General features: G+C 39.9%; 1 protein-coding gene across 3 annotated transcripts in view; it reads right to left on the minus strand.

Annotated features, from left to right (window-relative positions):
- The window catches only part of SHTN1 (shootin 1), a 68,168-nt gene that overhangs the window by 28,177 nt on the left and 23,576 nt on the right, over positions 1-16,415 (minus strand). For all 3 annotated transcript variants that reach the window (XM_054206756.1, XM_054206755.1, XM_054206757.1), the window contains exons 5-8: positions 14,765-14,933; positions 11,371-11,468; positions 10,316-10,397; positions 7,660-7,754 (exon numbers count right to left, since the gene is read on the minus strand). In XM_054206756.1, the coding sequence (XP_054062731.1) occupies positions 7,660-7,754; positions 10,316-10,397; positions 11,371-11,468; positions 14,765-14,933 (444 nt within the window). The remainder of the gene's footprint in view (positions 1-7,659; positions 7,755-10,315; positions 10,398-11,370; positions 11,469-14,764; positions 14,934-16,415) is intronic.

The following is a 16,415-nucleotide window of genomic DNA, read 5'->3' on the forward strand; positions in this document are numbered from 1 at the left end:
AACAGTACCCGCTATGAATAGAATAACAAAAGGTACGTAGCAAGGCAGAGTCTGATTTCAGCCCTTGTCAGCACCACTCCATCCCCTGCACATCCAAGGGAGAAATCAGTAAGTCATCCCCATGGAGCCGCAACCCACTCATTTACATTTATTATAGTTTACAGGAGTCTTTTGCATTATGTGTGGATTTTAGTTCAATGGCTAATCAGGAAAAAAATATATATATACTCTAACTTTGTAACTGCTTAGCTGTACTGTATTATTAAGGACACCTGGGCTTGTGAGCTTCACTGCATGTAAATATTACAGCAGGAAACAATGGCTAGTGGAGTTTTTTGATAGAAGAGTTGAGAAACAGATGTATCTTATTAAAACACATTAAGAAACACACGGTTTGGACACTGACCTAGAAATGCTCAGAGAGCAATAGAGACTATGCTCAGGCTCAGTGCTGCACATCAGGCAATGATATCAGCCTCGTACGAGTTATAAATCCCTTGTGGTTTAGTGGGTTCATAGGTGTCTGAAGTGCTACTCAGGAAAAAAGCTACAACAAATAAATGCGTTCTGCAGTTAGGACACAATCTAGAAAAAATTGTGTGCTGAAGTAAGTTAAGTGCATGTGGCTTTACTATGATCTGAAAATTTTTTATCCAGTGCATGTGTTCTTCCTGGCCTGGGAACTGCTTCTACGGAAAGCAACCGTCCCACGATGTCAGACAGAACGAGAAGATGACCCAAATGGCTAATATCAAGGGCATGGAGGGCACAGGACAAGACTCTAACAAAAAAAACACAAACCAAGTAGGACCTATGGAACGTATGAAGTACGGAAACCAGAGTGATGCATTTCCGGCAATGTGCTGTGACCGTCCTAGACTTCCTCCTTCAGAGGAGCCAAAGACTAACCTGAGTTGGATTTTCAAACTGCCACAAAAAACCAAACAACATTATCACAAAAAAGGACACATGCATAGTAATGGGCAGACAACAGTCAGTCCTCTCTCTAGATGATTCATAATATTTTATGGTTAATAGTTTTTATTAAGACCTGCATCAATTTTAGACCAATAAAGATGCAACACAGTTGCTTTAGTTATTTGGTCAACTGCCAGGCAACTTCTGTAGGGACTATTTCTAAAGAGCTACAAGAGCATCAGTAAGTTTTGTGGCTCAAAAGAAGAGATCTAATTCACCCACAATGGGGGAACTGGAGTAGATGAGTTAACCTATTTCTTGTCCATCACTTGCTTCTCACCACAGAGGTTCTTGGAGCTTGTATTCTGAGTGTGAGAAAACTGAGTCCCCATCAGCATTCCAACTTCCTTAAAAACCACAGTATTATTTATTTTACCAACCTCTTCTGTACAAAAGCGTTTGTCAAACTACAGCGCTCATTCTTCACTTATGAGGCATAACTGCCCATGCTCAAAATAAAGGGGAGAAAAAAAATAATCTCTATTGTCACTTATTTCTTCATTTCCTGCAGTTAGCGATTTTCTTTTTGCCATGGTAGAAGTATAGTGATACATTCTATAACGCTCACATTTTTACAGCATTTAGACACCATCTAATATATTCAGAAATAGATCATATACCACATGAAAAAAGAGGAAACCTCTTCACTTTTTTTCCCCCAATAGATTAATTGCCTGAACAAAAAAAAAGATGGGGAAAAAAAAAAAAAGAAAGAGATAGAGACCAAAGAGATGGTTTCCTAGAGCATACATCTGTTACCATTTCACAAGCCTGTTCTTGGGAAAAAGCTTGATGAAACGTTATTACTGTTACATCATGCTTCAAAAGTGGTAACATTCAAGCTCAGGAGAATTCAAGTACTAACCACTTATCATGTCTTTTTAATTATTATTTCCAGTTCAGTCAGCTGGACTGCAAATTAATTATCTTCAGATACTAGTTGCTGTTGAACTATCTTTGGTAATGCACAGAGTGTGGTAATTGTAAGCCTAGAGCTGCTCCATGGGGGCTGGTTTTGCAGAATCCACTCACAGATGTAGCACGTTAATGCAAAAGTCCTCACAAATTAACCCAAAAGGTCACAAATGAATCTCAGGAAGCGTTCTTTGGGAGCTCATGTCATCGAGATAACCAAATCCATTGCACGCAACCTCATGAGTAGTGCAGACATCTGTTAAGAATGACAATAATTTTTCCTAAGTCTTACAAAATGATAGCCACCTTTTACCTTTCAATAAGGGAAGATTCATTCCCAGATTAAGTGGTGTCAGCTGTGCGCCGGCCCAGGTATGGGATGGAGGCATTTTGAGGTTAACAAGTTAAATGCAAACATGTTGTTGTGTAATAGTTACTTAGAAACACAGACATAGGTATATAGTATGCTGTTTAAATGCATTGGTAAGTATTGAGAATTGGAGGAAAAGTCAAGGAAAAGATGAACAATGCACATTACAGGTTCACTTTATTTTTTGAATCCATCTGGATCACAGTTGCTTTGAACGCAGCCTTTCAATCTCTCAAACCATGAACTACTTTACAGACAACCATAAACACTCGGGAAACCCTTCATTTTTTCCCCAGTTGTGTGTTTTGAGAAAAAGCCTAGGCTAGCCTCAAAAGTGAGAGGAAACCCAACACACCTGCTTAGCAGTTTGACACCTCATTTCTATTTATCCAAGACAAAGAGGACAGAAAAAAACAGCTCAGTGCTAACTTTGAGCGCACACTGCCTCTCCTCCGGGAGGCTTCCAGAGTAACTTTAGGTGCAGGGGTTGTCCCCATGCCAGCACCCACGACAGTAATATACTGTTCACTTTACAAAATATTGTTGCAAGGCAGGATGTATGCTTAATAAACCATTTATGCCAGTTTATTTTGTTAAACTCCTGGGATTTTTACATTGCTAAGACTTCCAATTTACTTCTCTGACTGTGTTCCTCCCCTTTTGGCTTGCTTTGGCTGTATGTATTTTATTTTGCTCATCTCTGTGGAAGAGTGCTTTTCAGGGCTAGCCTCTATATTCTTGCGATGGCCTTCAAGATACTCTCTGCCTTCCTTTGTTTTCTGATAAACGGCTCCACAAAGAGCTGAGAGATCTTAAAGTGTCTCTTAAAACATGACACTAGAATTCTGGTTAAGCTTGCCAAGATTCCTGTGTTAACAACCCTGTTTTATTCAGGTAGGTACAGATTCTTCCATGCCCCCACCCCTTACACACTCTATTTATTTAGTTCTTTTATGCAGATTCCTGTACCTTTCACAATGGATTGTGACTCATTTCAAACCCTCTTTCTTTTTCCTTCCCCCTCTCCACACCATGGCTGACAATATTTACTCAGTTTCTTTAGAACCTCTAAAGAGCATGAATTCTAATGTTTGAAGTTGGATCATTTTTGATTAATTAAATATATATTATGGTGGTGCCAGCAGCATGACTATAATTAAAGCTGTATTGGATTATTTTTTTTTTTAATCAAAAGCTCTGATTTTCAAGTGTTCGCTCACTCCTATATGTGCTTGCGCCCTCCTCCCTCTCTCGCTCCTTGTCTTTCCTTTCGCCCCCATCTGCGTTCGCTTCTGCACACACGCTCACCCGCCCCATTATCTCTCACACCTGCACTCCCAATTGCTCGCGTTCTGTGGCAAATCCTCCTGGCTTGGCAGCAGGGCAGGACGCAACGGGCATCACTTCGAACAGCAGCTCTCACCAGCCGCTCCTCTGGTCTCCTCCCATCGCAGACATAAGCCAACCCCAGGAGGAAAAAGCTAGAAGATGAAGCCACGCTATGGAGAAAGGGGTTCATCGGAACACATGGGCCAACCCTCCCCCACTCAAGGCAAGCTTTGGATACCTCAGCCCCTTTGAAAGGCAGCGTGCCCACCACCAAACCAGCCCTCCACAGGCAGCAAGTCTGTATTTCAGTGAACTAAAACACACATCTAGGCTGTTAGAGATATCACAAACAGTAACATGAAACACTAAAATATGCTGTTCTGAAGCCTACGCCGTAGTGCTGTGGTGACGCTCCATTACTCGGAGCCTATTTCCTTTCTCAAAGCGCTCCAGAGGAGTCAAGCACAACACACTGAACGTGCAGCGTTGCCTTTACTCAAAGCTATTCCTTCTCTCAACACTGCACAGCTTATCGCAACCAACTTCTGCAAAACTCAAGCAAAAATCTAGCAAGATTTTTTGTTTTTTTTTTCAAGAAACGTTATATAGGGACAGAGGAAACTTGTGGCCGATGAAAGAAAGCAGAAAATCCTTGCACATCCCTGGCACAATACAAACAGCTCCTGTAAGCACATCCTAGAAACCTCAGCTCTCAAAACACAGATGTGACCTTCTGGCATGATCCATGCGAGAGGACGCTCAAACAACCTCACCCCAGCACAAAGCTTTGCTGCTGTCGATGCAGCCATGGGCCAGAGCCTGTCCCTCTAATGTCTCCGGACACTAAGGGGACACCATCAATGCGAAACCAGGCCAATGATGACGGAATTTTAAAGTAATTTGGAATGCTACTAGCTCCCCAAACACAACTGTGCAATGCCTTTGTTGCCAAATGCTCCTGTATTTTAAAAAAAAACTTTCCAAAAATCTTTCTGACTACCACGATACCATAGGAAGAGAGTAGGTACACAACGGGAATTCTAGCGCAGGCCTGAAGTTCAGTGCTGTAATGACTCAGTTTTGGATGGGGAACGCCATGGAATGAAAAGCCTCAACGGAAGAGGTATGCTGTCAATCTGCAACAACAGGGGCCCATGTTTTCGGAAGAGATAGTAACTAGATAATGCCAAAAATCAAGGAGCACTCATTTGCAAATAATCAGCATTTTTTTGGCATTTTCCTTAAGAGCTTGCTTGTCGTTTTGTTATTCAAATACAAAAAGTACTTTAAATGTCACCTTTCAAAATGTATAGGTGCCTGAATAGTACAGTTATGGATCTAAGAGAAGCAACATTCTGGGCCCAGAGTATCAGATTATACTCTTTTATGAGCTGAAAACCAGTTTAACTGCACATTTATATATTACTCATTTCTGAGAGATGTAAGACATTTATATACAATCTTCTGTTGTCAGTTAATGAACAGAAGCACATAATTGTTCTGTACTTCAGAAGATAAAGTAAAGCAACAGGAGGAGCTGCAAGACACACACTGTAATAATGCATGGTAAATGAACATGCTCAACATTCTCAGAAACTTTTCTTAAAATAACAGTGCTGCAGATATTACAGTCAACAAACACCGCTAATGAAACAATAATGCCTGTGCAATCTCAAGAGGTTTAAAAAAATTGTGTTAGAAAAATAGTTATCATAAAAGCATAGATAATGAACAAATACAGGTTTCCTAAAATTTAAAAATAGTTGCAAGAAGGTAATATTTTATAGCACAGACTGGTAACAGTCTTGAAAAAATCCAAATGAATACTTAATAAGCACAAGCAACATGTTGTTTAACAACTTTTGGTCACTAATAAATGTCTCTATCTTCAATAAATTTGAATGGAATTTGCAGATCTCATTTTTATTACTGAAAAACCACAGTGAGCCTTTGATCAAATGTAAATGGCCAAGTGGCACTGAGGGCACGGCAAAGGGAGGCGTCCAGTTCTGCTCAGCATCTCACAAAGCTCTGTAAAAGTGGAGTTTGGAAGAGGCTGCATGTGCAGTCTCTTTGATTTCAGAAATCACTCTGCTTGAGTGACTTGTCTCCCACATCTCGACTCTAACAGCATCCTGAAACGTCCATCTCTATACCTAAAATTTGGAAGTTAACAGAACATTTTAATAATTTTCATTTCTATCATTTCTTATTCCCTTTGTGGGGGGGAAATGTGTCAGCTACTTTAGCTACGCCTGAAGTACAGTTAAATTTTCAACATGTGGCAAGAGATAGGCAACAACAGGTAGGAGACTGCAAGTATGTATATATACACAAGGTACATAAATTTACATTGACTTCAATTACAAGGTGACTCATCAAACGACTGAAGCTTCAGTAGTGGAATTGATAAAGCAGTAGTTCATCAAAAACTAGGTTATACCATATACCTGTATGAATGAAACAGGATCTGCCAAAGCTTAATACGCTTGAATTTGCAAATACCTTTCTCCTTTAGCATGAGCACCCAACCCTCTTACCAAACGCAAATTTTCCTATTAACAGAAAGAGAACTTGATCTGTACCTAGAAGTTACTAGGGTTCTGCAAGTTAGCTCCTTCAGTGGGTTTTCCAAAGGGTCAACGGAGTGACCTTGCAAAGGAAAGAACAGGAAAGAGTGGCAAAAGGTGGAATGAGGAGAAAGGGAACCAGTACCCTTGGCCCGGGTGCCCTGAAGTTCTCCTGCCTTCGTACACGGCACAGAGAGAGGGCTCTCGGGCACGAGAGAGCGAGTGCAAGCAACATTGAGATCAACTTCCTCACCCCTAGCTTCCAGATTTTCAAAGTTGTTTACAGTTTAATCTCAAACCTCACAAAATTCATTCCGTTTAAAACGTTGCTATATGATTCTGTTCATATCCAAAACACTCAAATACCCATCAAAAAACCACAAGAATAAAAGAACACAGTAAGCCTATTCACTGTTTTCTATACAGGTTCAAAATGCATATATGCTCTTGCTTACAATCACTGACTGAACACAGTTAGATGTACAGGAGTTATCAAATACATTATTTAACTTTTTAAGAGAGAAAAACAGCAGCAGCAAAGACAAAAAGCAAAAGAGCCCTCTATTCTGACAAAGCTGACTTCCTGAAGGCTAAATACCTGCTTGCTGGCAGCCATGATTTTAAAATCTAAAATCCACTTCATATCAGATGTTTCCCTTATTTACAATATTTCAGTACTGGTGAATCATGTAGGTTTTATATATAATGGGTTTCTTTAAATCTGAGCTCCCTGAAAAGTGATTACTTAGGAAGCCCAACCATTAATAAAGAAAATATTGATGCATGGCTGTGCAGAGCTCTCAAAATCCAGAGTGCAACCAGAAAAAGCACTTAAGTGGAAAGAAAACATAAAACAAACTCCGGATTTTATAGGGCTGCAGTCTATCAAGAGAATGAGAGAGTCTGTCAGCATTTTCTAAGGCAACAACCAGCCATTGCATAATGCTACCCAGAAATTCATTTTCCTCTTTGGGAGTTAATACCTTTTCTAGAACACAGAAACAGGTTTTTTTCAGCCTGAATGCTCCCTGCACTAGGTTAATCAAAAGGCATATGTTAAACAGCAGCTAAACTTGCACAATTCTCAATATTGTATTTTGCAACATTTTTTTTCGTGAGTTCACATATTTTTTCAGGAAAAACACAGCGCTTCAAATTGTATCACTAGAAAGGTAGCTAATCCTTCCCAGACACAACCACTGCATATACCACACTGAAATGTTGTGGCTGACTAAGCCCATTACAAATTTAAAACCTTGCTTTAAAAGAGGAAAGAGGTAAGACTGCGTGGATAATTCTGAAGTGCTTTACAAATGCTGTTGAAATAGTAAACCCATTTTACGGATGAAATACAGATGTTAGCTAAGTCGTATATGGACATTCAAAGACATCTTTTGTACGAGAGCTGGGAATTGAAATCAAGTCATCTACGCTGGCAGGTTTTTGCCCAGTTGCAATGAGTTCATTTTACAAGATCCCTTTTTCTTGACTACTCACCTCTTGTGCAAATGACTCTGCTTTCTTCCGCAGGTTCTTTTCCAGTTCAAAGTTTACGTGAAGCTCTTCATATTCCTCAACTGCCAGCACAGACACTGTTCATATGAATAAAACAAGATCAGAAGGAAAAGTGGAATGGATCAAAATAAGACGAAAGTACTGCTTGATCTACCCAGATAAGCTGTTATTCCCCAGCACCATGAATCCCTGAATGAAGGTATAACTTAGTTTTACATTTCTGTGTACAGTCCCCTTTGCAATTTTTGTCCTGTTTGCTCTAAACCTCACTATATATAGATGCACAATTACTCATCTTCTGAACAGTGTAGTACTCCTCTCCCTTAGACTCAAAACTCCAGTAACGCGTGTAGCACAGACCGTATTTCACCTCTTTGGATGTGAGCAATCAAAGCCTCAAGAGAGCCTTGCTGAACCTATCAAAGATTACTATGCTATTCTGGAGGCATCTGTATTTGCCTGCCTGGTCTGAGTGAGGTTTGATGGGTGCCTTCACAACAGAGATTTAAAGAAAAAAGCAGTTGCTTTTTGTGTTGCCTGTATTTAAACTGTGCTCACAAAAGCAAGGCTAAAGCTAACTGTGCTTCCCCAAAATATTCTGAACCGGCCTCAATCCAGGACAACAAGCATCATTTGTAAGTACTCAAGCATCATTTATGCTTAACATGTCTCAGTGACCACTGGAATAAGCTTTAGCTCTAACTGGCTGAAGACTAGTTTGCAGGATGATCATGTTGGATTTCTAACACTGTCCTACATAAGTTCTGTGCTTCTTTGGAGACGAGCATAACAGTTTTTAAAGCTACGTACACTAAGTGGTAGTTCAGAGTGTGGGATACACATTCCAGACCACCTGACTCTCAAAATTACGTTAATTTGCAAAGACAAACCACAACAAAAAAACCCCAAACAACCCACACACTTAGAAAGATTCAAGATAAATTCCCCAACTCTGACTGAAACATATTGATTACACAGCTCCAAGCCAGTGCCACACAGACACCGAATACAGCAGGTATTGAATAAATACTTTGGTACTCATTTCAAACATAGAAAAAAATCCTGTTTTATTTGCCTGTGCATCAGGACCTAACCTCATATAACACCTCCTTCCTGAAAAACAGGCAAACGTGAAACAAGGGGTTGTTCTTTTTTTGATTGTGCTTAGAAAAAAGAAAACATATCAGAAACATTTGATCTGCCACACTATCCCACCAAAACCTTCTTCAAGCCTGTCTGTCTAATCAACCTTTGCAAAGTTTGGTGTTTCGAGAGTCTTCAAGTACTGCCTGTCACAGACGCAAGCAATGCAGACACATGAAAGAGGTAAGAGATGAACACTTGGCGGAAGCTTACAGAATATACCCTACTATGCAAACCTCCTCTCCCTGTGCTGACAGACAGCTGCAGCACTCGTAGAAGATGAGACACTGGCCCCCTGAACAGTAAAGGAAAGAGATAATCATTTCCCACTAGAACTTCATACATTTCTCTGTATTCAAAACTCAGCTCTTTCCTTGAAAACATGGTCTATGCTGATTTTGGACTTTTTTCCAAAGAAAAAGAGAATATTATTAGCAGAAGGCCATGGTATGATTGGAGTCTTCACTACTCCAAAGATTGCACTTATCTTCTGTATTTTCACTACGTAGCTGTGGCTATTTCCACAGGTCCTTCCGTGTGAAGGGGCAGCCCTGGCCATTCTCTTCACTGCCTAACAAACGTTTCAGAATTCCTGGGAGACATCTTAAGAGCTTTTTATTTATCCTCCCAGGTGAGCAAGTAAAACTTGCACAGGAACAACGTGAAGATAAATCAGAATAACGGTGAACGCGTCTGAAGACCTCCAGGATGTATTGTTAAGGTGCGGCTGAACAAATAACTAAATGCTTTTGGAAGGTAGAACAAGTAAGGTATCAAGACAGGCAGGCATTAGAGGCCAGGCCCATCGTCTTCCACTTCAGGAAAATATGAAACAGCCAAAGAGTCTTTTATCCAAACAATTTTTAATTTTACAAAGCTAAATCAGCAACAAGAGAAAAGGGCACAGTAATCCAAGGCACTAAAGTCTTTACCCTCCCCTCTGAACTACCTTTGGGTCAACTATTTCTCATGGGAAGCACTCACCTTCATTAAGCAGAAGCTTTCCTTTTCTGAGCCCTGTCTTTGTAGACTTTCTCTGCTTTCCTTCCATAACCTGGAAATCCTGTTTATCTCATTCCCAGCACTCTTGCCTTTTTCTCATCATCCTCTGAACTTGCAAGTTGCTAAGTCTTTAGATATTCAAAATTATCAGCTGTGTCCCAACTAAAAGGAAGGCAATGTAATGATTTAGGAAAACTGGAGATTAAGGTTTGAACTCCGTCTCTGAAGGACTGCCTTCCTGTCCCAGCTTGCCACTTATGCCACAGAGCAAAAAGTTTTTCTATTCTCACATTAAACCTGCTATTTACAGTGTCACATTTTCCTGGAGCAGAGACAATCTAGAATAGTCTGTGTGTTTATGCAGTGCCTGCAGCAATAAGGCCAAGTGTCAGATCTGGATCAAGTCACTGTTCTGTAACCTACTCTTTGTACTACAATATAAAAGCTCTGAAGCTTCTGCAAAGGATGTAGCAAAATGTTAGAGACCACCCACCTCTGTTACACTTCTCCAACAGTTTTTGCTGCTTATTAACTTCTGCTGTCAAAACAGCCTTTTCTTCTTTCACTTTATTCCCCTAGAAAAGCGTAAAGATCAAAAACAAGAGTATTTTCGTTAGTGGCGTAAGGCATATAGCAAGACATAAGGCAAGCAATATTTTGCTTTCAATAATTCTGTTTCTTAGGTTTGCCTTGATCTTAGGGTTTCCAGTGGGATGGAAAGCACTTTTACCCCAAATCACAGACCCCATAACAGATGGCATTAAAGGGTTATGAACTAATCCTTCACATGGGGCTCCCATGGTCCAGTTTGATGGCACGTACCAGTCACAGCTGCAAATATACATCTTTAGAACGTTTCAGGATGAGGCACCATAGCACCTCGTTGAAAAGTTACTAGCTTGCCCTTGACTGTTTGCATTTTAATATAGTCAGGCTGCTGTTTTAGTTTTTTTCCTGGGCTCTGTTTATTGTCCAAGAGCTGTCAGCTGTGTCTTTCTGAATGCAAGTGTTGCATAGACAGGAAGAGCCACTAAGTCCTGATTTGCATCAGTACATGGCTTATCCACTTTTCAAGCAGGAATGAAACTGTGCTGGCTCAAAAAGCCAATTTGCTGGTCTAATTACCATGACAGGGCACTGCCAAAGGCTAAACTCAAGGATATGCTCAATGAAGTAGCACCAGTGATTAAACTGGACATTCTCCAGAAGTATTTCTTGCACATCCACAGGTTTAAGGAAATAAAAAAAAAAAGCCCGCAGGCTGTGAGGGGTGAGGGGTTGTCAGGAACTGGAGATGAGAGTTATAATTTGGGCATTAAAACAGATCATGAAAAGTCATGTGCCAGCAACAGCAGCAGACTGGACTCTGACGTAGAAGGCCTCTTCTAGGCATATGCCCTAAGTGGTCCATCATATGGGCAGGCTGGCAGGACTTGCGATTAGATAGTATTCAATTAACTTCACAACTGAGCGTTTTTAGCAAAATTAGATACAAAAAGTACTGACTACACACTAACGTGGTCTCGCCTTCCATGGTACAATACATACTTCTTCAATTACTTCTACAAGTTTGCACCTCAGGTTTTCCAGTTCAATGGCTAAGGTCTTCTTTTCCTCATGAACAGATATGATTTGATCTCGCAGCTCTACAGTTTGAGGAAGGAAATGAAAAATATATTTTATTCTCAGAAGAAAACAACAAAGCGAATGTCATAGCAATGCAAGTACAACCGAATATGAAACACCTTAACTGCATACAAAGCATCAGTTGTATTCAAGGTACATCCTCAATAATTTAGGAACTTTGCATAAGTGTCAAGTTACAGATCTATAACTGGGCCACAGTTTCAGATTTACTCTATTGAGGTAGGCTGCCTTGTTCAGCACTGCCGTCTTTATTTGCATTCTGAATGATTCATTCCCTGCCATAACGGGGCCAATTCTGCCACCACAGAGTATCCTCAGTCCTACTCAGGAGACTGTCACATCACAGAGACTCTGGTACGGAGGTAGCAGAAAGCAATTTTTAATAGGCGTCCTTTAGAACAAATTAATGCACTTCAATTCTTTTTGGATCATGAGTTCTTGTCACAAGGGAAATAAACAAAACAACAGGCAGTTAATACTTGGGAGGTTTTCACTGAAGAAATTGTCCTGAACAGCTGCCAATTTATAGTCTTTGTAACATTATGTGAACAGAGTCAGAATATAACCTTTACTGATGGAAGAGCTAATGCTTGTAATTTTCCCCTCGGAATTTTTGTTCCTTAATTATCAAAATATGAAATAAATTAAATTCACAATGGAATAAAACATTTGATTATAATCACTTCTTAACAGGAGATCAGTTTGCATACATAATATATCAAGGTTTAGGTTAACATAAAAACACCGCAAAAATATAAATTTATTGATATATATTAGCTTGCAGTAAGTGCTCTCATTCCCCACCTGCTTCCAGTATTTCATAGCACTGCTGTTCATTGAATACCAGCCACGAGTTGAGAAAATTGTCGCTAATCAATTGCAGATGATGATGACATGCTGGATGTCATTCTGTTTGGTCTCACAACCTGAAAAGGTTGATTCTACTCCAGCCCCCCTGCATCCCCAACTCAGGAGCCTCGGATTTATTTTCCTCCAAATTAAAGGCACACACATTCTAAAGTAAATAAACACACTTGTTTTCCCAGAAGATTCTTGAACCAAGTTGTCTGCTTTATGGATTTGTGCCTTCTAGTGAAATTAAGAGAAAAAAAAGGTCTCACTGAAATTTCTGGTTGCTGGACTAGGTCAGGTCTAACAATATGTATATCAACCTCATACAGAGAAGAAAGCATATCCATATAACTAAATCTTTATAAGTGTTCACAAGAAACGTTTCTTTTCAGATACAGGGTATGCACTAAACTGCTTGACTAATACAGTGTAGTTTTCAGTTCTCATTATATCCAAAAGGTCACCTAAAAAGAAAAAGAAAACCCAAAACCTACAAATGAATTTCAGGTACTGCTCTGAGACCGCTCTACACTTCGATTAGGAACTACAGCTTTACTATCACCTTTCCCTAATGTACGAGATAGCAAAAACAGAAAAGGTATCTGAGGGACAAAATTTTATCCCTTTAATAAATAAAAGATTTTAATCAAAGAGCCTCAGATTGTACTACCTTATTCGTATATCCTTACAGAAAAGTGGCGGGAGGGAAGGAATCATTCCAAGAACCTTTCAGTATTTTGTTGAATGGTAAGAAGGCTAAAAGGCTTCCAAGGTTTCCAACACAATGCCCAACTCCTTGGAATCATAAACATGCATATAAGAGCAGTTCTCACCTTGGGCAACACCAGAAAGCATTAAGGGGAGTTTTGAAAACACATCTTTCATTGCATATGGTCTTTCACTTAGCAGGTAAGCCAAGGTGTAACTTCAGGTTTTTCCCTGCAGATGAACGCCATGCAGCTTGGCTTAGGCTAGGGACACAGCCCTAACGCTGCCTTCTGGTCCACCACAGAGATCTGATAAATCTCTCTGCTACCATACGCACGCACATGCTTCTCTCCAGGCACAGCAATGGAATATCTTCTCCTACAGCTAATGCGATGTCAATGCTTTTAAAAATACTCAGCCCTTGTAAAAGTAAGGTCATTAACATTTAATGATAAGGCCAAAGAGAGGAGCAGAAGCCAGGAATTCTAAATACTTTACAACACGCCACATTTCGTTCTTTAATGACTTCTTCATCAAGACAGAAAGCATATGCATCAGAGCTGCTCTTCAAATGTTTCTCTCATTTGACCCTGCTACCCTCCTAACCACGTTCTCTGATCTGCAGCCAGAGTCTTTGCTCTCTTTAAATGCATCCTTGACATCCTTCTCTAATAAAAGACAGGAGGAATTCCAGATTTATTTCCGATTCAGATGGGTTGCATGGTGTGGATCACACCACTCTCCTCTCTTCCCGCATCTATAGGATGGAAAACTGCTTATTATAGATGTGTACTATGACATCTTATTTCTTGGGTGGGATTTTTTTTTAAAGCATTTTTACAACACTCATTCTTTTTTCTCAGTGATACTCTGTACCACTTCATTAAAGCTGCTGCATTCCAACAGAAAACAATTAACAAGGTCAGGCTGAAAGTTCAGGAAAGCTGCACTTACACATCATTTGTTATTGCAACTTACTATCAGAAAAAAGTGAAAGCTTTTTTTTTCCCCAAAAAGTGAACCACTTAATCTCTCTCTATCACCAAATGAAGAATGTATTTTTTTAATATTATGATATAACAACATACAGAATCATGGTGTCTTCATCACAGAGTTAGACAAGAAAGGAAGGCAGATTTTGGATTACAGAAATAAAAATTGCCTTTCAAAAAAGAACCAGAAATTTCTTAATAAAGCACAGATTTCTCTTATCAGTGTACTTCCGTGTTCCCAAGCTTTGCTGTTGTACCCAGTACAACAGCCCCTTTTTAAGTTGCTTCTTTGGGAATAGCTCTGGAATACGAATGGAGTTTGTGCACACAAAGGTACATAATGGAAATAGAAATGGAGAGTCCTGTCTTACAAGCTTTGAAATAGTGCCATTGCAGTTCAAGCAATACCAAGGTGACCTTGTCCTTCTGCTTAACTTTTACTTTGTTAAGGATCTGAAGAAATATTTCTTTCAGTGCCTCAGTAACATTGAACTCTCTTAGCTGTGTAGATATCATTCTCCTATTGCATCATAACTTACTTTGCAAGCTGTATATCCACCATATACATTACACAGTATCGCTACAAGCCTACCATGTTCTTACAGTCCTTCCTGGAAATCCTTTGATGACCCCTCTCAGAAGCATGGCTCGGAGCCAGATGGATCTCTGGTCCAAACCAATACTGCCATTCTTTAGACAACTTTTGCCTTGTACAGTGGTGTAGGCTCAGCAGCAACACTCACCTTTCATTTGCTGCTGACAATGCACGGAATTGCATGATCCAGAATTCGCTTCTGTATCTGCGGATGAATCGTCCCCATCAATGTTAATCTCTTCAGTGATAATTTCTGGGCCCAGTTTTGCCATATAAAGCATACTAATTCTTTTCAAGGTCTTATTTTCTTTGTTCAGCTGAAAGTTGAGAAGCACAAACAGTAAGAAGCTAGTTAATCTGTCTTTAAGCTGCTGTGCAAGGAAAAAAAAAAAGTCAACTGTATTTTTTTTCTCCCTTATCATTAAAAGATCTATCAAAGAGGACAAAGCGACATTAGATTAAATGCTCCATTCAACGTTAAAATGGTCTGAAGATGGGAAGCTTGTCCTCTTTCTCCTCTGAGGAGGCTTGAATTCAACATGATGCTTCATCCATGCCCTTCTTTCCTTGCTGGTAATTCTGACTAATACATACCCTGTGTAGGATCAAATCAAATCAAATCAACTATCAAGTTTACTTAATGCTACACATTCTTTGTGATAGCTGCTTCAGCTCCTTACCCTTAAGCATGTACCGGCACCAACAGGAGCCCTCACTGAATGATCTGAAGAAGGGCCTGTGCTCCTGAAAGCTCATCTGGTTTTGCCAGCTATATCAATTGGTCAAATGAAAATTCTTACCACCTCCTCTGCCCCGATTTTGCTTATAAACTACAAACACCACAACTACTATACTCCCAGTCATGGCAGAATTACCTCAAAATTCTCCAGAATTACTACTGTAGAATCAGTATATGTAAGATGAAAACTGTATCATAAACCAATTCTTTATTGGTCAAACCACAAGTCAGAAACCACTCTGGGCTGGATGCTTAAACACGTGCCTGGTTGGTAGACGATACAGAAGAGGTTCTATAAGGCATCTCGTCTTGACCAAGGTGCCAGGAAAAACTAAACAACAGAGACTGCTGCAAATGTTTCATTCTCATAATTTCTTTCACAGTTCTGCACCCAGACACCCCATGCCAGCAGGTCTCAGCAAGCTCAGCACAGTCTCAGGGGTGTTGAGGCATGTACTGGGGTGACTGCCCACCCACCAGCCAAGCATTCCCTGCATTCAGGTCTAAGAATGAGTTTCAATTTCCTACTAATGACGTACAACATGTTCAAGTCAACATGCACTTCAGAAGTCCAATATTTACCTGGAAATAAAACATATACTGAACAGTTAAGCTGACCTGGAAGTTTTACCTAAGCAACCATCTTTGATCCCGTATTTCCTCAGCCCCCCCAACTACGGGAGATTTACTCAAGGATTTCTTCATCTCATTCCCAAAGAATGAAACTGAGGGAGTGGGAAGGGTGGTGTAAGGAACCTTATTTCATCAGCTCACAGTAACAAACAAATCAGCTTTGGCAAAGCAAGCCCATGGGGTAAAGCTAGTCTTTGAACTGCCCCTGTATGTGCATTACAGGAAAAGCACAGAAAAGAAAAGTTGCATAAATATGTTCATTTTCTTACTTATATGCTGATTGTCTATCTTATAAATTCTAATATAGTGTCATTATGCAAACAATTAAGTAAATACCTCCAGAAAGTACATTGCTAATGCATCTAAATTAAAGTGATTTCTTGCTGGTGTGATTTTTACCATATCTAAGGATGTACTTTGGGCAGGG

The sequence above is a fragment of the Rissa tridactyla genome, chromosome 6, assembly GCF_028500815.1.
Source record: "Rissa tridactyla isolate bRisTri1 chromosome 6, bRisTri1.patW.cur.20221130, whole genome shotgun sequence".
NCBI lineage: Eukaryota > Metazoa > Chordata > Aves > Charadriiformes > Laridae > Rissa > Rissa tridactyla.